General features: G+C 42.6%; 1 protein-coding gene across 22 annotated transcripts in view; it reads left to right on the top strand.

Annotated features, from left to right (window-relative positions):
- Nucleotides 1-23551, top strand: part of Syne1 (spectrin repeat containing, nuclear envelope 1) — a 530501-nt gene that overhangs the window by 454112 nt on the left and 52838 nt on the right. For all 22 annotated transcript variants that reach the window (NM_001347732.1, NM_001347711.1, NM_001079686.1 and 19 more), the window contains 3 exons: nt 9788-9913; nt 12602-12757; nt 20634-20792. In NM_001347732.1, coding sequence (NP_001334661.1) covers nt 9788-9913; nt 12602-12757; nt 20634-20792 — 441 coding nt within the window. The remainder of the gene's footprint in view (nt 1-9787; nt 9914-12601; nt 12758-20633; nt 20793-23551) is intronic.

Genomic DNA, 23551 nt, shown 5'->3' with positions numbered 1-23551 from the left:
TCCCCCTTACCCACCCACCCCCACTCCCCTACCCACCCACTCCCCCCCTTTGGCCCTGGCGTTCCCCTGTACCGGGGCACACAAAGTCTGCGTGTCCAATGGGCCTCTCTTTCCAGTGATGGCCGACTAGGCCATCTTTTGATACATATGCAGCTAGAGTCAAGAGCTCAGGGGTACTGGTTAGTTCATAATGTTGTTCCACCTATAGGGTTGAAGATCCCTTTAGCTCCTTGGGTACTTTCTCTAGCTCCTCCATTGGGAGCCCTGTGATCCATCCATTAGCTGACTGTGAGCATCCACTTCTGTGTTTGCTAGGCCCCGGCATAGTCTCACAAGAGACAGCTACGTCTGGGTCCTTTCAGTAAAATCTTGCTAGTGTATGCAATGGTGTCAGCATTTGGAAGCTGATTATGGGGTGGATCCCTGGATATGGCAGTCTCTACCTGGTCCATCCTTTCATCTCAGCTCCATACTTTGTTTCTGTAACTCCTTCCATGGGTGTTTTGTTCCCACTTCTAAGGAGGGGCCTAGTGTCCACACTTCAGTCTTCATTTTTCTTGAGTTTCATGTGTTTAGGAAATTGTATCTTATATCGTGGGTATCCTAGGTTTTGGGCTAGTATCCACTTATCAGTGAGTACATATTGTGTGAGTTCCTTTGTGATTGTGTTACCTCACTCAGGATGATGCTCTCCAGGTCCATCCATTTGGCTAGGAATTTCATAAATTCATTCTTTTTAATAGCTGAGTAGTACTCCATTGTGTAGATGTACCACATTTTCTGTATCCATTCCTCTGTTGAGGGGCATCTGGGTTCTTTCCAGTTTCTGGCTATTATAAATAAGGCTGCTATGAACATAGTGGAGCATGTGTCCTTCTTACCAGTTGGGGCTTCTTCTGGATATATGCCCAGGAGGGGTATTGCTGGATCCTCCGGTAGTACTATGTCCAATTTTCTGAGGAACCGCCAGACTGATTTCCAGAGTGGTTGTACAAGCCTGCAATCCCACCAACAATGGAGGAGTGTTCCTCTTTCTCCACATCCTCGCCAGCATCTGCTGTCACCTGAATTTTTGATCTTAGCCATTCTCACTGGTGTGAGGTGGAATCTCAGGGTTGTTTTGATTTGCATTTCCCTGATGATTAAGGATGTTGAACATTTTTTCAGGTGCTTCTCTGCCATTCGGTATTCCTCAGGTGAGAATTCTTTGTTCAGTTCTGAGCCCCATTTTTTAAGGGGGTTATTTGATTTTCTGAGGTCCACCTTCTTGAGTTCTTTATATATGTTGGATATTAGTCCCCTATCTGATTTAGGATAGGTAAAGATCCTTTCCCAGTCTGTTGGTGGTCTTTTTGTCTTATAGACAGTGTCTTTTGCCTTGCAGAAACTTTGGAGTTTCATTAGGTCCCATTTGTCAATTCTCGATCTTACAGCACAAGCCATTGCTGTTCTGTTCAGGAATTTTTCCCCTGTGCCCATATCTTCAAGGCTTTTCCCCACTTTCTCCTCTATAAGTTTCAGTGTCTCTGGTTTTATGTGAAGTTCCTTGATCCACTTAGATTTGACCTTAGTACAAGGAGATAAGTATGGATCGATTCGCATTCTTCTACATGATAACAACCAGTTGTGCCAGCACCAATTGTTGAAAATGCTGTCTTTCTTCCACTGGATGGTTTTGGCTCCCTTGTCGAAGATCAAGTGACCATAGGTGTGTGGGTTCATTTCTGGGTCTTCAATTCTATTCCATTGGTCCACTTGTCTGTCTCTATACCAGTACCATGCAGTTTTTATCACAATTGCTCTGTAGTAAAGCTTTAGGTCAGGCATGGTGATTCCACCAGAGGTTCTTTTATCCTTGAGAAGAGTTTTTGCTATCCTCGGTTTTTTGTTATTCCAGATGAATTTGCAAATTGCTCCTTCTAATTCGTTGAAGAATTGAGTTGGAATTTTAATGGGGATTGCATTGAATCTGTAGATTGCTTTTGGCAAGATAGCCATTTTTACAATGTTGGTCCTGCCAATCCATGAGCATGGGAGATCTTTCCATCTTCTGAGATCTTCTTTAATTTCTTTCTTCAGGGACTTGAAGTTTTTATCATACAGATCTTTCACTTCCTTCGTTAGAGTCACACCGAGATATTTTATATTATTTGTGGCTATTGAGAAGGGTGTTGTTTCCCTAATTTCTTTCTCAGCCTGTTTATTCTTTGTGTAGAGAAAGGCCATTGACTTGTTTGAGTTAATTTTATATCCAGCTACTTCACTGAAGCTGTTTATCAGGTTTAGGAGTTCTCTGTTGGAATTTTTAGGGTCACTTATATATACTATCATATCATCTGCAAAAAGTGATATTTTGACTTCCTCTTTTCCAATTTGTATCCCCTTGATCTCCTTTTGTTGTCGAATTGCTCTGGCTAATACTTCAAGTACTATGTTGAAAAGGTAGGGAGAAAGTGGGCAGCCTTGTCTAGTCCCTGATTTTAGTGGGATTGCTTCCAGCTTCTCTCCATTTACTTTGATGTTGGCTACTGGTTTGCTGTAGATTGCTTTTATCATGTTTAGGTATTGGCCTTGAATTCCTGATCTTTCCAGAACTTTTATCATGAATGGGTGTTGGATCTTGTCAAATGCTTTTTCTGCATCTAACGAGATGATCATGTGGTTTTTGTCTTTGAGTTTGTTTATATAATGGATTACATTGATGGATTTTCGTATATTAAACCATCCCTGCATCCCTGGAATAAAACCTACTTGGTCAGGATGGATGATTGCTTTAATGTGTTCTTGGATTCGGTTAGCGAGAATTTTATTAAGAATTTTTGCATCGATGTTCATAAGAGAAATTGGTCTGAAGTTCTCTATCTTTGTTGGATCTTTCTGTGGTTTAGGTATCAGAGTAATAGTGGCTTCATAAAATGAGTTGGGTAGAATACCTTCTACTTCTATCTTGTGAAAAAGTTTGTGCAGAACTGGAGTTAGATCTTCTTTGAAGGTCTGATAGAACTCTGCACTAAACCCGTCTGGTCCTGGGCTTTTTTTGGCTGGGAGACTATTAATAACTGCTTCTATTTCTTTAGGGGATATGGGACTGTTTAGAAGGTCAACTTGATCCTGATTCAACTTTGGTACCTGGTATCTGTCCAGAAATTTGTCCATTTCGTCCAGGTTTTCCAGTTTTGTTGAGTATAGCCTTTTGTAGAAGGATCTGATGGTGTTTTGGATTTCTTCAGGATCTGTTGTTATGTCTCCCTTTTCATTTCTGATTTTGTTAATTAGGATTTTGTCCCTGTGCCCTTTAGTGAGTGTAGCTAAGGGTTTATCTATCTTGTTGATTTTCTCAAAGAACCAACTCCTCGTTTGGTTAATTCTTTGAATAGTTCTTCTTGTTTCCACTTGGTTGATTTCACCCCTGAGTTTGATTATTTCCTGCCGTCTACTCCTCTTGGGTGAATTTGCTTCCTTTTTTTCTAGAGCTTTTAGATGTGTTGTCAAGCTGCTAGTATGTGCTCTCTCCCGTTTTTTCTTGAAGGCACTCATAGCTATGAGTTTCCCTCTTAGAAATGCTTTCATTGTGTCCCAAAGGTTTGGGTACGTTGTGGCTTCATTTTCATTAAACTCTAAAAAGTCTTTAATTTCTTTCTTTATTCCTTCCTTGACCAAGGTATCATTGAGAAGAGTGTTGTTCAGTTTCCATGTGAATGTTGGCTTTCTGTTATTTATTTTGTTATTGAAGATCAGCCTTAGTGCATGGTGATCTGATAGGATACATGGGACAATTTCAATATTTTTGAATCTGTTGAGGCCTGATTTGTGACCTATTATGTGGTCAATTTTGGAGAAGGTACCATGAGGTGCTGAGAAGAAGGTATATCCTTTTGTTTTAGGATAAAATGTTCTGTAGATATCTGTCAGATCCATTTGTTTCATCACTTCTGTTAGTTTCAGTGTGTCCCTGTTTAGTTTCTGTTTCCATGATCTGTCCATTGGTGAAAGTGGTGTGTTGAAGTCTCCCACTATTATTGTGTGAGGTGCAATGTGTGCTTTGAGCTTTACTAAAGTTTCTTTAGTGAATGTGGCTGCTCTTGTATTTGGAGCATAGATATTCAGAATTGAGAGTTCCTCTTGGAGGATTTTACCTTTGATGAGAATGAAGTGTCCCTCCTTGTCTTTTTTGATGACTTTGGGTTGGAAGTCAATCTTATCAGATATTAGGATGGCTACTCCTGCTTGTTTCTTCATACCATTTGCTTGGAAAATTGTTTTCCAGCCTTTCATTCTGAGGTAGTGTCTATCTTTTTCTCTGAGATGAGTTTCCTGTAAGCAGCAAAATGTTGGGTCTTGTTTGTGTAGCCAGTTTGTTAGTCTATGTCTTTTTATTGGCGAGTTGAGACCATTGATGTTAAGAGATATTAAGGAAAAGTAATTGTTGCTTCCTGTTATTTTAGTTGTTAAAGGTGGCATTCTGTTCTTGTGGCTGTCTTCTTTTAGGTTTGTTGAGGGATTACCTTCTTGTTTTTTCTAGGGCGTTGTTCCCGTTCTTGTATTGGTTTTTTTCTGTTATTATCCTTTGAAGGGCTGGATTCGTGGAGAGATAATGCGTGAATTTGGTTTTGTCGTGGAATACTTTGGTTTCTCCCTCTATGATAATTGAGAGTTTGGCTGGGTATAGTAGCCTGGGCTGCAGTTTGTGTTCTCTTAGTGTCTGTATAACATCTGTCCAGGCTCTTCTGGCTTTCATAGTCTCTGGTGAAAAATCTGGTGTAATTCTGATAGGCTTGCCTTTATATGTTACTTGACCTTTTTCCCTTACTGCTTTTAGTATTCTATCTTTATTTAGTGCATTTGATGTTCTGATTATTATGTGTCGGGAGGAATTTCTTTTCTGGTCCAGTCTATTTGGAGTTCTGTAGGCTTCTTGTATGTTCATATGCATCTCATTCTTTAGATTTGGGAAGTTTTCTTCAATAATTTTGTTGAAGATGTTTGCTGGACCTTTGAGTTGAAAATCTTCATTCTCATCCACTCCTATTATCCGTACGTTTGGTCTTCTTATTGTGTCCTGGATTTCCTGGATATTTTGAGTTAGGATCTTTTTGCATTTTCCATTTTCTTTGATTGTTGTGCCGATGTTCTCTATGGAATCTTCTGCACCTGAGATTCTCTCTTCCATCTCTTGTATTCTGTTGCTGATGCTCAAATCTATGGTTCCAGATTTCTTTCCTAGGGTTTCTATCTCTAGTGTTGCCTCGCTTTGAGTTTTCTTTATTGTGTCTACTTCCCTTTTTAGGTCTAGTATGGTTTTGTTCATTTCCATCACCTGTTTGTATGTTTTTTCCTCTTTTTCTGTAAGGACTTCTACCTGTTTGATTGTGTTTTCCTGTTTTTCTTTAAGGACTTGTAACTCTTTAGCAGTGTTCTCCTGTATTTCTTTAAGTGATTTATTAAAGTCCTTCTTGATGTCCTCTACCATCATCATGAGATATGCTTTTAAATCTAGGTCTAGGTTCTCAGGTGTGTTGGGGTTCCCTGGACTGGGCGAAGTGGGTGTGCTGGGTTCTGGTGATGGTGAGTGGTCTTGGTTCCTGTTAGTAAGATTCCTCCGTTTACCTTTCGCCATCTGGTAATCTCTGGAGTTAGTAGTTATAGTTGACTCTGTTTAGAGATTGTTCTTCTGGTGATTCTGTTACCGTCTATCAGCAGACCTGGGAGACAGATTCTCTCCTCTGAGTTTCAGTGCTCAGAGCACTCTCTGCTGGCAAGCTCTCTTACAGGGAAGGTGCGCAGATATCTTGTATTTGGACCTCCTCCTGGCCGAAGAAGAAGGCCCAAAACAGGACCTTTCTCAGACACTGTGTTGCTTTGGCAGTTCCCAGGTGGTACAGACTCTCACCTAAGCAGACTAAATTCCTAAGTTCCTTGGAGTCCCGGGACCAAGATGGCGACCGCTGCTGCTGTGGCTTAGGCCGCCTCCCCAGCCGGGCGGGCACCTGTCCTCCGGTCCGGAAGGTGGCCGGCTGTCCCCGGCCCACACAGGGTGCTGCCTCAGCGCCTCTGTGCTTCTGCCTGTTCCAGAAGCTGTCAGGTTCTCTGGCGCACCCTCTCACCTGTTCAGACTAATTTCCTAAGTTCGGCGGGTCTCGGACCAAGATGGCGACCGCTGCTGCTGTGGCTTAGGCCGCCTCCCCAGCCGGGCGGGCACCTGTCCTCCGGTCCGGAAGGTGGCCGGCTGTCCCCGGCCCACACAGGGTGCTGCCTCAGCCCCTCTGTGCTTCTGCCTGTTCCAGAAGCTGTCAGGTTCTCTGGCGCACCCTCTCACCTGTTCAGACTAATTTCCTAAGTTCAGCGGGTCTCGGACCAAGATGGCGACCGCTGCTGCTGTGGCTTAGGCCGCCTCCCCAGCTGGGCGGGCACCTGTCCTTCGGTCCGGACGGTGGCCGGCTGTCCCCGGCCCACAAAGGGTGCTGCCTCAGCGCCTCTGTGCTTCCGCCTGTTCCAGAAGCTGTCAGGTTCTCTGGCGCACCCTCTCACCTGTTCAGACTAATTTCCTAAGTTCGGAGGGTCCCGGACCAAGATGGCGACCGCTGCTGCTGTGGCTTAGGTCGCCTCCCCAGCCGGGCGGGCACCTGTCCTCCGGTCCGGAAGGTGGCCGGCTGTCCCCGGCCCACACAGGGTGCTGCCTCAGCGCCTCTGTGCTTCTGCCTGTTCCAGAGGCTGTCAGGTTCTCTGGCGCACCCTCTCACCTGTTCAGACTAATTTCCTAAGTTCGGAGGGTCCCGGACCAAGATGGCGACCGCTCAGTAGTTGCCATTCTTGATGTCATTAACACTTAAAAAAATTGTACCCAAGAAATGTTGAATTTTATATACATTGAAAATCACCAATTCTTCCTGATTGTAAGTACAGTGTACCATCATTTTAGATGGAGGGAGATAACTCACAGTAATTGAGTAGATTTATTGTTTCAAATATTCACACCCAAGCTAGTCGTGGTGGCGCACGCCTTTAATCCCAGCACTTGGGAGGTAGAGGCAGGTGGATTTCTGAGTTCAAGGCCAGCCTGGTCTACAAAGTGAGTTCCAGAACAGCCAGGGCTATACAGAGAAACCCTGTCTCGAAAAAAAGCAAAGATATATATTTTTTTTTTCACACCCATTGGGTTTATGTTGGGAATCTTATGCAATATATATGACCTTCTGAATAGGAAACAGCCTAGCAAGAATGTCACTGACATGTATTAAGTACCACTCTTTGCTTACAGAGCAATTCACTGGTAACATAATATGCCTGACTCATTTGACGTCATCCCCGTGTCAGGCAAGGATTTAAATCATTGTAACTCACTCTGCTGAGACTGCGGTGATTATGTTACACACACACACACACACACACACACACACACACACACACACACACACATATATATAATGTATATATAGTGTATGTGTATATATATATATATGTATATATATATATACACATACATACATATATACATACATATATAATTCATGTATGTATGTATCATAATTCATGATGTGGTTTTTGGAGATAGTCCCAAGACATAAATAAGAATGTGTGGCATCTGAGTCACTGGGTTTGTTTGTCTCATCTGTCAGTTGGTGTGTATAAAACATTCATTCTGATAGACAGTTTGCAGAAGAATACCTGAAGCTAGTTCCTTATCATTCATGCAGAAAAAAAAAAAAGGCTCAATGGTGGCTTCACCATACAAGTCACCTTTGGAAAGAAGAGTCCCCTATTCTTCTCTTGTCAGGATTTTTTTTTTTTTTAATTTTGAATCATATATTACATTCTGTTTGCCTAAGGAAGCCTTGTTCCACGTTTGCTCGACCTTATTTTAATGTAGCTTTACACCAATGCTATAATAATTCTCTGTCTTTAGCTGTTAGCCTAATGCTCTGGGTATGTATGCCCAAAATCGTTATGTTTTTCCTGCTCTCTAATGTCAATTTTGTCCCGAGGCGTGGCCTCCTCAGTGTCAGACCTGACACTGCACAGGCTCCGCTGACAGCTTTGGGACTGATTTGTGCTGATTTAATTGTTACGTCAAAGCAGACGGGATTGTTTGCTTACAAATCATTTCTACAGTACTGAGCACTGGCAACCAAAAGTACCACAGAATATCGTAAAATGAAGGGAAATTGAGCTTCAAAGACCAAAGCCTTCCTAGTTTGGCTTACAGGGTGCCTCTGTTGGTGCTGACTAGGGAGGAGGTGCTGCTCTGCTGCTCTGTAGCTCTATGAGGGAAGTTTCAAGAGAAATGAGAATCTGGTTTCAAACTCTCACAGAACAAAAGAACTAAGCTTGCACTTGCAAATTTTTTTGGTAAACATGTCTGGAGTAATATTACCTGTGGGTTGTTAATAAGAACCTGTTAGGGAAAAAAATAGGAAAAGCTGAGGCGAGAGAAGACAGGGGACAAAGGAAGATAGGGAAGGAAAGAGAACCAGACTTAGGTACCGTGTAGGTAATTCTGCCTGTTAAACCCATTGTCTTTAGAGTTCAGTAATGCATTAGGTGGAGAATGACCACTGAGCTGCTGCTCGGGAGGGTACTGGGAGCATGGTGACCAGGAGTGGACAATACAACCCATATGGGAGAATTAGACAAAACAGGGTATTTACTTAACTGAATGCTATCTGACATCTACTAAGATACCTGATGATAATTAACTTACAAGTAGCGCTCTATAAAAAACAAAACAAAATCAACACTCAGCATGGTTCCTCTCACATTCCTTTTTTAAATTTTAGTTTAAGAATTAGACAAAAAATAAATGTGCCATTAAAAACTTGAGGTAGTAGTTGTGGTATGTTGAAATCACCCTTGTAGCACCTTCCCAAGTTGGCTGCCATTCCCAAGAGGCAGCCCCTGTTACCAGTTTGGTGTGTCACGTTTCCAAATGGGCAGACACCAGGCATAATTTTCCTTGACTTCAATCAGGTATCCAACATGCACGAGGCTGTCATTCTCGGCCACATATCCTGCGTCAGTGTCACAGCATGTGTCACGAGACAGATATTTCTTCCAGTTCCTGCTGAGTAGGTGTTTCAGGGTTAACACATAACTCTTCCAGACATATTTCAGCACAAGCCAAGGGAAGCCAGACAGACACCATGTCTGTAATACCTGCGGTTCTTGTGTGCTTGCACACCAAATGTGGGTGGTTCATACTATGCCTAGAGCGAATCAGAGTTAAGATTATATCATCTTTACATTCTGTCTTTCTCTTACTCCTGCTTGTTTGGATTCCAAAAAGATGCGTTTTGTCTCATTGCGTTACAGCCCCGTGGTACATTTGGGAGCAAGTAGATACTCAGGGCTCTTGTGTGTGAATAGGGAGAGAGACAGGAACGAGATGACTTTCCCACTCTGCCCAGTGTTTGATTCGGACTCCATGTTTAAATATCCAAAGTTAAACATTCTTTGGATATTGTGCTTGCTTGGTGCCCTGATAGCCATTGCTGACATTAATTCTTCCACAACTGTAGAATTTACTTCCATTTTCTCAAGAAAAGTGTATTACCACATGCTTCATAGAGACAAACAGCCAAAGAGTCACAGAGTCAAGTTGAACTGAACTCTTATGATGATAAAGACATGATGATGTTCAAAATGGCAGTGAGTGTGGACCTGCCTTCCCACAATTCACTGGTATAATTATATCCCTGGCAATTAAAGCAAATATTTATTTTCATTTTATAGTTTTGCAATTTCTCACCAAAAAAAGAAAAATGTATACAATTTATTTCTCCTCTATTGATAGGACTGGGAAAAATGTGAGAGAGGGATAGCCAATTCTCTGGAGAAGCTCCGAATGTTCAAAAAGAGGTTATCTCAGCCTCTACCTGACCACCATGAGGAACTTCATGCAGAGCAGATGCGGTGTAAGGTACAGTAACTGGATGGAGACTGTCTGCATTGCCTTCGTCACGTACTTCTGCCTGTGAGGTCATATCTCAGCGAGACTCCCAAGGGAGCCCATGAGTGTGTGAGGGCCTGGGAGAGCCCGTTAGGGTAGCCTGCACTTTGACGAGAGACTTGTTTTGCTGATTTAATGCAGCTGCAGTTTATGGGTGACTTAGAGGAAGGGAATGAAAAGTTTAAGACACAACATAAAAAATATTTAAAGGCTGAGTCAAGAACAATAAATAGCTGTCTTTCTGAAACACCCCCACTGGGGAATCATTCTAATGAAAGTCTATTTGATGGAAAGAAGGACAGGGTTGACATCTTGAAAAATCTGTGGACTGTGGCAGAGGAGCATACCCTACCTGCTAGGTCCCTCTGTACAGGAAGAAAAAAAAATAGCTGATATCTATCAAAGCAAGAAGTCACCCAATCCTTAAATCCTTCAGGGTAGAGCCACTTAAGGACTATGGCCGCCACTTCCAATCTTAGTTGTGATCACCTCCCCTAATTGTCCTGGGAAGCAATCAGCAGTAACAGAGACCACGCCCTGGTCGACAAGGTCACGAAGACCAGCATGATCTGACTTAGTGGCTGTAAGATTTGTGCACACGGTGTAGCCAAGTTGAGTGCTGGGCCAGCACTGAGTCATATGCTGATTGCATCAAAAGTAACTTCACAAATGCTTTTCTTTCCCTGTGTGTGCTCAGTCATGCTTACATTACTGCTTTCTGATAATCCTGGCTAAAAAGATATAAGAGACACTCATGGAAATTAAAAGGTGATTTACAGTGCACCAAAGATGATGAATAGAATATCCATCTCTGTATATTACCCTAAGATGCATGTGAAGGTTGGCTGATGTGGTGGCATTAAGAATCTAAGACAGGAAGACCCTGAGTTCAAACCTGGGAGACATAACAAGTCCCTGCCTCAGAAGAAAACTATGTGAAGACTATGAACACTAAAAGGAGCTAATTTTAAACTTATATTGTTAATTTACTAAATGAATCATCTGATGGAATGGGTGTGGTCTAATACCAGGTCACACACCCCAAAACACCATATACCAGTTGTATCTCACGTGGCATGGCACAAGCCCATGGGAGCATCATTATTTCCTTTATGCTAGATGAGAATATGGAAGATTCTAGAATACCATTAATGTTTCACATTAATAATTGACAGATTTGTCTAAAGTTAGAGACTGTATTTTAGCCACACTGCCTTAGCGAATGGGCAGAGTCTAAACCAGTGGACTTGGGTTCGGATGGTAGTGTTACTTGTGTGCATATGTGTGTGTGGAGTGTGCCTGAGTGTGCTTGTGTGTGTGTGTGTGTGTGTGTGTGTGTGTGTGCGTGCGTGTTTTCTTTTCCTTGTGTTTGGCCTGATTTGATTTTAGAGAGGGTTTAACTGTTGAACCCAGGCTGCCCTCAAACTCATAGAATCCCCATGCCCCAGACTTTAGAGTAATTCTGGGATTATAGGCAAGTGTTAAATGTGATGTTCGAGTTGTGAGGAAGATAGGGCTTGATAGATAATACAGCAGTAAGGTCCTTACACTTGTATAGCAATGTAATCTGTTCGAAAGGTACAGACAGAATGCTGGATATGTATTAACCTAGATAGCTTGGTCTTTTGGCCAGTCATTCTTATTTTGAGACCCCATTCTCATCTCCCCAAACACTTGGAAAAGCATTCTGCTTTTGAACTTGGAGACTGGGAGAATGTATTTCCATACAGCGCCATTATGTTCTTTCCCAAATCACCCTCCACAGCAAAACAAAGCAATTACCAGAAAATTTCAGGCTAAAACCTTGTTTGCTGAAATTGCCTGGAAAGGTAGCCTCAGATAGTGCCGTTAATTACTCTTGCCTTTAGAAACTTGTCTCTGGTGTGAAGAGACAGGAAAGGCAGAGGAGAAGTGGTATGAAATTCTCCATTCATACACTAAATGAGCTGGAACCTGAAAACAATGGCTGGCAGAGAGGGAGAGTGACACAAATGGCAGAACCTGTCCAAGCATGGAAGGAAACCTCTGCTCGTTCACATTGAATTTCCTTAAACAATGCTCCCAAAGGACAGGTCTATCATCAAGAACTTCAATAAATCTCTGATCCTACAGAATGTGTACTTAGTGAGTTATTTTGAATACAGGAAAAACTGTGACAAATTGATATTTCATGATAAGGATATATCACAGAATAGGTCAACTCAGCATTCAAAAATGAAGTTCAAGTTAGGAAATTTTTCTTTTAAATATTTCACTAGTGTGATCAGGAACAGGACAAAACTAGTGGGTGGTTTGGTAATCAGTTTAGGTATATTTATGGTCTCAGGATTGTAGAATGAGACATATTTAGAATAAAGAAGGCCATTAAAGTGACAAACTTGGATTTGGAAAAGTCAAAAGCAAAAACAAACAAACTAACAACCCCACCACCACCATCCTAGAAAGACTACGTATATGGTGGAAAGTTTCAGCAGGGACATTTTTTTTCAGAAGAAAGTGGCAGGCTTTCAAGTTATGTAGGATGCAAATAAGGATCTTGAGTGTGGTGTTCAGAAAGAGTTTATATCAAGGAAATCCCGGTGAGACAGGTCACCAAAGACCCCTCAAAGGATTGAAGGTAGATGTTGTGGGTGTTCATGGATGCTTGTCTCACTGTAGGAACTGGAAAACGCAGTTGGGAGGTGGACAGATGACCTGACAGAGTTGATGCTGGTGAGGGATGCCCTGGCTGTCTACCTCAGTGCTGAGGACATCTCCATGCTGAAGGAACGCGTGGAGCTTCTGCAAAGACAATGGGAAGAGCTTTGTCACCAGGTAAGCTGTGGTCTAAATGAATAAGTAGCCCCTCGTGATGGGAAGGCTGAGGGTGATCCATGATGCAAGACATGCCTGATCCGTATCTCAACCCACCCCATGACTCATACATAAACAGAGGAGGGTGTGGTTGTTGCCAGAATATGTTAGAACAAGGATACCTATATCATCATATTATACTTGAATTCATCTGTACCGAAGCATTTATTTTTTCTTCCCTGGCTGGCACAAACTGCTGTACTTTCTAGGTGTGAATTTTCAGCTGGGAAGGTAACAGTAGTATGTTCTGCATTTTAAACACAGAAGAAATGCATTGTTTTGGTTTTACTTAGAGTTCTAGAAATAATTTTATTTGTGGAAAGTTTATAGTCATTCCTTATAATTCACTGTGTATGGCATTGTTAGGTTTACATCATTTATTAAATGCCTTTCTCTTTCTGGTGAGAAGGGACTACCTGCTGGTTTTTGTTTTTGTTTTGTTTTGTTTTTTTGGGGAGCATATTCTACTTTATTAGGATTCCCATTTCCTCCTGGTTATGTGCCAGCATGGATCATAGTCCGGCGCATTCCCATTTCCTCCTGGTTATGTGCCAGCATGGATCATAGTCCGGCGCATTCCCATTTCCTCCTGGTTATCTGCCAGCATGGATCATAGTCCGGCGCATTCCCATTTCCTCCTGGTTATGTGCCAGCATGGATCATAGTCCGGCGCATTCCCATTTCCTCCTGGTTATGTGCCAGCATGGATCATAGTCCGGCGCATTCCCATTTCCTCCTGGTTGTCTGCCAGCATGGATCATAGTCCGGCGCATTCCCATTTCCTCCTGGTTATGTGCCAGCATGGATCATAGTCCGGCGCATTCCCATTTCCTCCTGGTTATGTGCCAGCATGGATCATAGTCCGGCGCATTCCCATTTCCTCCTGGTTATGTGCCAGCATGGATCATAGTCCGGCGCATTCCCATTTCCTCCTGGTTATGTGCCAGCATGGATCATAGTCCGGCGCATTCCCATTTCCTCCTGGTTATGTGCCAGCATGGATCATAGTCCGGCGCATTCCCATTTCCTCCTGGTTATCTGCCAGCATGGGTCATAGTCCGGCGCATTCCCATTTCCTCCTGGTTATGTGCCAGCATGGATCATAGTCCGGCGCATTCCCATTTCCTCCTGGTTATGTGCCAGCATGGATCATAGTCCGGCGCATTCCCATTTCCTCCTGGTTATGTGCCAGCATGGATCATAGTCCGGCGCATTCCCATTTCCTCCTGGTTATGTGCCAGCATGGATCATAGTCCGGCGCATTCCCATTTCCTCCTGGTTATGTGCCAGCATGGATCATAGTCCGGCGCATTCCCATTTCCTCCTGGTTATGTGCCAGCATGGATCATAGTCCGGCGCATTCCCATTTCCTCCTGGTTATCTGCCAGCATGGGTCATAGTCCGGCGCATTCCCATTTCCTCCTGGTTATGTGCCAGCATGGATCATAGTCCGGCGCATTCCCATTTCCTCCTGGTTATGTGCCAGCATGGATCATAGTCCGGCGCATTCCCATTTCCTCCTGGTTATGTGCCAGCATGGATCATAGTCCGGCGCATTCCCATTTCCTCCTGGTTATGTGCCAGCATGGATCATAGTCCGGCGCATTCCCATTTCCTCCTGGTTATCTGCCAGCATGGGTCATAGTCCGGCGCATTCCCATTTCCTCCTGGTTATGTGCCAGCATGGATCATAGTCCGGCGCATTCCCATTTCCTCCTGGTTATGTGCCAGCATGGATCATAGTCCGGCGCATTCCCATTTCCTCCTGGTTATGTGCCAGCATGGATCGTAGTCCGGCGCATTCCATTTCCTCCTGGTTATGTGCCAGCATGGATCATAGTCCGGCGCATTCCCATTTCCTCCTGGTTATGTGCCAGCATGGATCATAGTCCGGCGCATTCCCATTTCCTCCTGGTTATCTGCCAGCATGGGTCATAGTCCGGCGCATTCCCATTTCCTCCTGGTTATGTGCCAGCATGGATCATAGTCCGGCACATTCCCACTTCCTCCTGGTTATGTGCCAGCATGGATCATAGTCCGGCGCATTCCCATTTCCTCCTGGTTATGTGCCAGCATGGATCATAGTCCGGCGCATTCCCATTTCCTCCTGGTTATGTGCCAGCATGGATCATAGTCCGGCGCATTCCCATTTCCTCCTGGTTATCTGCCAGCATGGGTCATAGTCCGGCGCATTCCCATTTCCTCCTGGTTATGTGCCAGCATGGATCATAGTGCGCATTCCCATTTCCTCCTGGTTATGTGCCAGCATGGGTCATAGTCCGGCGCATTCCCATTTCCTCCTGGTTATGTGCCAGCATGGATCATAGTCCGGCGCATTCCCATTTCCTCCTGGTTATGTGCCAGCATGGATCATAGTCCGGCGCATTCCCATTTCCTCCTGGTTATGTGCCAGCATGGATCATAGTCCGGCGCATTCCCATTTCCTCCTGGTTATGTGCCAGCATGGATCATAGTCCGGCGCATTCCCATTTCCTCCTGGTTATGTGCCAGCATGGATCATAGTCCGGCGCATTCCCATTTCCTCCTGGTTATCTGCCAGCATGGATCATAGTCCAGTGCATTCCCATTTCCTCCTGGTTATGTGCCAGCATGGATCATAGTCCGGCGCATTCCCATTTCCTCCTGGTTATGTGCCAGCATGGGTCATAGTCCGGCGCATTCCCATTTCCTCCTGGTTATGTGCCAGCATGGATCATAGTCCGGCGCATTCCCATTTCCTCCTGGTTATGTGCCAGCATGGATCATAGTCCGGCGCATTCCCATTTCCTCCTGGTTATGTGCCAGCATGGATCATAGTCCGGCGCATTCCCATTTCCTCCTGGTTATGTGCCAGCATGGATCATAGTCCGGCGCATTCCCATTTCCTCCTGGTTATGTGCCAGCATGGGTCATAGTCCGGCGCATTCCCATTTCCTCCTGGTTATGTGCCAGCATGGATCATAGTCCGGCGCATTCCCATTTCCTCCTGGTTATCTGCCAGCATGGATCATAGTCTTCTTTCCCGACTGATTGTCGTCTGATCCCAAGACTTTGATGCTCTTAGATGCAGAGGCCATTTCTTTGGACAAGCCAGTGCCTATAGCAGCTAAGTGTTGTTTGCCTATGGGGAATAATGAAGGCAATGTCCTCCGTATATGTCCTAATACTTAGGTACCTCTGAGGATAAAAATAATGCCAGAATTATCATATTTTGGAGATGAAGAAATTGATAGTCATATGATGATTTCTCATTCAGGCAAATCGTGTAATCATTCCATGAAAGTATTATTATTACTAACTAAGTCAGACATTCATATTTTCTAAAATTGTCGATAGAGTACATATATCTACTTGAAAATACAGCTTGAAAGTGGTGTTTGGCCACATGATATGCTCTGAGGAGATTTATACACTGTGCCTGTGAGCAGGCCAAAACCTGAAAAAAAAAAAAAAAAAAGGAAGTAGATAGAGTATGCTTCTAGGATCTTCCTCTGCCAGACTCCTGAGGTATGAAACTAACACATAATTATTCTGTCCCAGTCCAATCTACACTCGAGTGTTTAAACCAGTGAGATAGTAGTTTTGGGTCTGGCCAGGTGCCAGGATGTAATACTTCTGGAGGAGAGGGACCCAGAGGTTTTAGTGGCTCCTGGGTTTGTCATTTCCGGTGAACTACTGTCAAATATGAATCCAAAACAGGAAACAAGCCAGTGCTCTACTCCTTGTAAAAGTCGCCAAACTCTGCTGAACACAGATGGCGTTACGCCAGCTCAGGAGGAGCCAGCCGGCTCTGCTCCCTTCGAAGCGGCTGATGTGCAGGAGTAACTGGGAGGGTCCACAGATGAGGATGAGGAAGCCAGCTTCAAGCAGATGCTTGGGAGCATCAGAAGAAAAGCAAAAGGGAATTGGCTTTTCAGCTGCCCAAGGGATCTGTTGTAGCTAGCTCCCTTGAGGATTATATTGCTTTTCTTCCTCTGTTGCTTGTATAGAACTATGTGTGATTCTAGCTGTAATGTAAATATATAACACTGCACCACTAGAATTGCTCATGTATATGCATTTGTATGTGTGCATTTGTGTGTGAGTGTGTGTGTCTGTTTACACCCACCCACAATGTCTTGATAAAAACACTTACTGTTAGAAAAAAAATGTACTACCTATTCAGCTGTCTCACTCTGGAGGCAATATACCATGGCGGCAGTACCCTTAAGACAATATATGTGCTGAGCTGGTAAATTTCAGGGTTTCAACTGAATCCAAAGAAAGAAATGGTTCATTTATATATAGCTTGGATATTTAGTTTATAAACAACATCAAATGCCACCCTTCTTAGGGATTTACATCTTTGCAAAAAAGGTTTTGGCCCTGGCTTGCACCCAATGCTTGCAGCCCACATATTTAGTTTTTGGTTTTTTTTTTTCAGTCATAGCTCCACAGTAAACAAATGAAAGCAGTGTCATCATGTTGTGAGACAAACAGGAAGGATGCATATTCAAACTGCTCCCTGGAGACATTGAGCACATGAATGCTAAGAAGGAAAAACTATCAAACTAACACAACATTGTCAAACCTGTGGTGTTTGACAGTGCTTTTTAAATTGTCACTTGCCTGTGTCTTCCTGTCAACACACCACATCCTGGGATAGATATAGTACAGCACTTGACATATGAAAGGTGATCGATCATTTGTTACAAACACTAAATACTAGTGTTTGGAGAAAATGCAGTGTCAAATGAGAAAAGACAGGCTCGTAGAAGATGAGAAACTTGCTCTATTTTTGATGGCAGAGTAGTGGAGACTAGCCTTGAGTCTTAGCTGCGTCTGGACATGTGATTGATCCTTCTATAAATTACAGCCTAGAGCAAAGACTCCAGCTTTACTGAGCCTACCTTTGACTAACCAAAAGCCAATCACTTAAACTGCCTAATTCACTCTGGGCACATCAACTTCTCAAAGAAATAGGTGATTTCCTTTTATCGTGTGACCACCCTCTCTGTGGATGTTGGTGAAGGGGGAGCCCTAGCATATGTTTTCTGCATCATGGCCAACAAGCAGAGGAAGCTACTCAGAGGGAGACAAACCCATCTCAACTCTTAAGGAGGGAGCTTCTTTTCTTTAGAGGGGAGTCACCAATCCTGAGAATTTCTGCTTGTATCAGTTGAACCTAAGCTGTAGCTGCAGCCACCCCCTCCTGTCTGATACTGTAGGATGACGGATGAATCCCGAGTCTTGGTGTTCCAGAAGAGCAGATCTCTCTGTGCTTACTGGTTGTGCTGTATAACACAGTCTGGGTAGATCTCGAAGTGGGTGGGATTTCTCTCTAGAACCTTTGAACTGCTGCTCACTGTTAATCCCCCCCGGAAATGAGCTCGCCACCATTCGTCTCCCCTGTATTATTCTGCCTCAAGGGAAACTAAGTGGTAAACTAAGTTATATTAGTGAGACAATGCTGGTAAACTCAGGAGTTATTGCCAACCCAGAGGAATATTTTATTTAACTAGACATGCTTAACTCAAAGGCAGGAAATCCTAATGGACATTTCTCAAAAGCTGTGGTAGTCAAGTATCTCATTTCCCTGAGGTTGGCCTTGTGCAAGGTGTTAACCTGATCTCAGAAAAGAACATGGACAAATGGGGTTCTATGAGGACTTAAGTCTTATCTACTTACCACTGATGGAGCCGATAACTAAGACACATAAGGCATCTTTGAAATGTTTTCATTCCCATATTAAAAAAATAATTTAAAATACATTTTAAAGCAGGTTGCTATGTATAGTGGTCCAAGCCTATAATCTCGAAACTCAGACAGAAGGATCACCACCAGTGATTGTATTTTTAGGAAAATACCTAAAGAAATGAGTACCTATACCTGTGCAGACACTTACGCATGACCATATGTGGCAGCATTGCTCATAGGAAATCAGGATTAAAATCAACAGAAATGTCCACAATTAGATGAATAGACATGTAAAACAGACATGTGTGCAGTGGACGGTTCTCAGCAGTCAGAACGGATTGTGGGTTTATCATTTAACATGGCTTAACATGTGATGCATGCTAACTGAAAGAAGCATGTCACAAAAGAACACAAACTGTGATTCCAACCTACATGGAACGTTGGGAACAGGGAGATACATAGAGATAATAGCTTAGAGCTGCGGGAAGTGTGGAGAGAACAGAGAATGACTTCTTATACCCAGCAAGGTTCTCTACTGGGACAAAGCCGTGAGAGAGAGAGAGAGAGAGAGAGAGAGAGAGAGAGAGAGAGAGAGAGAGAGAGCATGTGTGTGTGTATTATAAAAGCTGATTTAGTAGATTGCTCATCCCAGAGGGCTTGGGTGGTATGACACTTCCACCTGCATGCTTCATAGACTCAGAAAACAAACAAAACGATAAAATGGCCAAAGCTACTTAGTTACATGAAGCTGCATGCCTGGGTGGTCCCAGTTCGGGCTGAAGGAGTTCTCTGGAGAGACACTGGCTTTCAGTCTATCCTGGAGATCTGAAGGATCTAGAGTAAGACATTAGTGGATAGTACAGACACAGGGATAGCCACACTCACTCAGGAAACAGAATCAAAGACATACCTGCCGATGCTGCTCCATTCTTCTGAGACCTCTCTATATCTGGGCTGATGAGTGGAAAGTACCATCTGCTTCAAGGGTGGATCTTAACCCTCCAGTCATTCACAGATGGGTGTATGCGCCAGAAGTGTGCCTTCTAGATGAGTCTTTAACCCATCAAGTTGACCGTCAAGACCAACTCCCATGCTGCTGACAGCAGTGTTGTTTGGGGGTTGGGGCATTAAAATATTCTAAAATTGATTGTGTTCATAGTTGAACAATTCTGAATATACAAGGAAATACTCAGAGATTGTGTTAGGTAAGTTATATCTCAGTGAAGCTAAAATAAAATCAGACCAAAAAAAAAAAACCCAAAAAAACAATAACAACAAAGAAATAAAACACCTTCTTGGTCTTCATAATTCCAGATAAAGGATACTCACCTTGTATACTGTTCTATATTTTCTTTAATATTCTGTGTTCTGTAGTTTAATGAGAAATTTTGATTATGTTTAAAAAGTTAAAAGCTAAAAACTGGATCTATACAATGAAAACCAAAATTATACAAATAAAGAAGGAAAAGAGACAAAAATAAATGAAAAAATGTACATAAATGGAGATATGTAGGAGATTGCTTAGGGGTGAAATGGTCAGGGCAGAGCTGAGCCCCAGGGATCATTTCCTGTTTATGGCTGCTCTTGGAAACCACTCAGCCCTCTCTCCAGTTATAGGAGACTGAACTGACTTCTCTCTCTATTCCATTCTGTTCTTCCCTCCTTCTATTAACAAATAAAAACAAAACACAAACATTTATTTATTTGTATTTTACGTGCAAGAGTATTTGCTGGAATGGATAGAAATGCGTGTGATCTGATGCCTACGGAGGCCAGATGAGGGCATCGGATCCCCTGGAACTAGGGCCGCAGAAGGTTGTGAGCCATCATGTGGATGTCAGGTGCTGAGCCTGAATCATCTTCCAGAGCAGCAAGTCTTCTTGACTGCTGAGAGCGCATCATTGGGAGCTGGAGTTTCAGAGAGTTGTGAGCCATCATGTGGTGTGAGGTGAACCTGAGTTCTCTGCAAGAGCAGCCATTGATCTGAGCCTTTTCTTCAGCCTCTTTTTTGCTCTATTTTTGTTCATGTCAGCAAATCCTATATTTCAGGAAACAGTAGGCTGCAGGAATGCCCAGGTCTTGCCCACTTCAGTTCACTCTTCCCTCCTTGAAGTAGGATTTGCTCTCCCTCTCACAATCTCGATCTATTCTAAACTGCCAGGTCTCCCTACGACGACAGCAAGTAAGCGAGCGCCTGAATGAGTGGGCTGTCTTCAGTGAAAAGAACAAGGAGCTGTGTGAGTGGCTGACCCAGATGGAGAGCAAAGTCTCTCAGAACGGAGACATTCTCATCGAAGAGATGATAGAAAAACTCAAGAAGGTGAGAAGTGTGAGGCAGCCTGGACTCCCTTCTTCCCAGTCCTTCCCCTGTGTCTTTAACATAACACCCCATCTCTATCGCTTCCCCAGCTGAGGACAGTGTATTAAGCCTCGGCTTCATAACATACAGCAGGCCCATGTGGAAAGAGCAACTTTACATGAAGAATTTATAGGATGTGTTTAGTTTGTGAGGAAATCAACTCTTTGCTTTTTGTCTTGGAGGAATCATTTGCACACACCACTTTTATCTTAATCCTGTCTGTGGTTTGGTTTGTAGAGAGAGACATTGCTACAGGGGAATTAAAAGGAAAAATCCTTAGGGTGAATTAAACTGAAGATTTACCTTAGAAAATATGATCTATAGTCCATCAAAAGTGCTGGATTCCTGCTATTTCAATTGTCTATGCATTATTAGATTATTTTTGGGTTCATTTTGATCTAGGACATTTTTCTGTCTATGCAGGGCTCACTAAGCTGACTCATAATTTTAAATATTTGTGTGAGTTTCAATAAAGTTTCTACATTTTTGGGCAAATAATCATGTCAACATGTTGGTTTGTATCTCTCACTAGCATACATATGGTGTTATTCATATTTACCTGTTTGCTAGCTGTCTGGAGGAATAGCCTCATTGAGCTGCAAACCTCCCCGGAACATAAATGTTGTCTGTCTTGTCCATTACTCTTGTCCCTACATCCACAGCGGTGTTTGACTCCTCATAAACACACCATATTTTCTGAATTCAGAGATGTTAGATTTATTCATTCTGAAAAGCCACCAAAGTTATTATTAGGAAAATTTATTGTTCTCAGTACACACACATACAGAGAAAAGAAAGCCAGGACATAGCATCGATGACTTTATTAGTTTTCTACATAAAAATGAAAAAATTTCATAAGTAATCAATTTGCTCATTTGATATCAAAACCCTTATTTCTGGGCCAAGATAATACAGGTTTCATCATAGCATGTGCTAACAGTGCGGCTTTGCTGGTTGCTATGTGTCAAAGAATGTTGTACTAGGCAGGACTAATGTACTAGTTACCATAATAAAATTTGCTAAAGAGTAATTCTTGGTTAGGTGTGTTTATATTCTCATTGCTTTTCAGAATGAAATTCAGAATGTATATTTTGGGAGTAGAAAAACACTTTCTAGGACAAAATAGAGCCATAATTTATATTACTAAAACTTTAGTCTCTCACGTGGATGATTTTATTCTAGTCTTTGGTAGGATGTCAGAGATATTCTTTGAGCAGGTCCACCTGGTGGTTTGGGCCTGTCATATTAGCTTCTTGTGAGCCTGAGGCAGAACTATCTCATGTGCAAGGTCCTGCCTGGCCTAAAAAGTAAGTACAAGGCTAACCCAGGCAACTTAATAAGACCTATTCATAATAAAAAATGAAACTAAGGAGGGAGAAGGGAAGTGGTACTGAGAACATAGCCTAATAATGAAGTACATCCTAAATGTACATGCAACCCTTGGCTCAATCCCAGCAAAGCAAAGAAAAAAAGTAACACTCTATAATATTAATTCTATTAGTTTGCCTATAAAGTAAGTTGTGGAACTAAAAAGGCCATCCCTGCCTTGTCCTCCTTATAAATGTGAATCATTGCTGAGTACTGAGTGGAGCTCAGTATTCTCAACAGAGTAAGGCAGACAAAATAATCGATTACTAGAGGCCAACTGTTACTGTTCATTGGCATCAACACAAGCAGTTTAAATTACAACCCAAGAGGACAGTTTTACTATAAGTGCATTTTAAAACTTAGAGTAGTTTTGTTGAGATCAACATTTCTCAATGACATCATCCCAATTTTGTGATGAAATGTTAAAAATATTATGCATTCAGTGTTTTGGTTTTTGGACCCCTGATTGTTGAAAAAACGTGACAGGGTTGAGGAGTCATCATTATGCCCAGGGCACTCAACTTTTAGGTAGAATGGAGCCTCACCCGTCATCTTCTTTCAGGCCCTCTTTCCTTAAATATATGGTTTATAGGGTATCCTAGCTTTAGAGGAAGAGTTAAAATGTACACATAGAACCTATCTTCATGTGGTTTTTAATTTGATTGGACATATCCTGTTATGTCAAATCTTTCTCTGATTCATCACTTCGTCTGGCACTCAATTAGACAGTACTTTCGAATATGGCTGCTTCTTTCTACAAACTAACTTTACCTTCATTGTTTGGGATTAAAGGTGTGTACTATGGGTGATCAACACCACAACTAGAAACAGGTTTTTGTTTGTTTGTTTTTTTAGTAAATAACATAATCTTGGGGTTTACACTGTGATCAAGTATCCTATAATACCCATAGCTTACATATTCAGCCAGTTGATCTATTCACTTGGCTCTAGATATCCTGTTTCTTCCTCAGTACTTAGGGATTACATGAAAGGTCTGCTGTTACATGGGTTCTAGGGAATCCAAACTTTGGTCTTCACATTTATGCTTTATTTAAGGAGTCATCTTTCCTTGTTTACTATTTTCCTGAGATACTCTCTGCTGTCTAACAAAGTTGCAAAGTTTATCCAAAAACTGGGTCTGTCTTACAGACAGCAAACAGACCACATAACATACCTGTTATCATCAACCAGTCTTTAGGAGGGGCTACCACAGAGACTAAATAAACCAAGGTATGAGACCCACTGACATGCTGAAATTAATGATTATTAGTCTTGAGGACTGATTTGCTATTATGTGTGGCAGAAGATTGCTCTAAAATAGATGAAGTCAAAGTATTCTGTACAGATAACAT

The sequence above is a fragment of the Mus musculus genome, chromosome 10 (genome assembly GCF_000001635.26).
Source record: "Mus musculus strain C57BL/6J chromosome 10, GRCm38.p6 C57BL/6J".
In the NCBI taxonomy this organism is placed as follows: domain Eukaryota; kingdom Metazoa; phylum Chordata; class Mammalia; order Rodentia; family Muridae; genus Mus; species Mus musculus.
The sequence above is the reverse complement of the archived record's forward strand: the minus strand, read 5'-3'. Positions and strand labels throughout refer to the sequence as shown.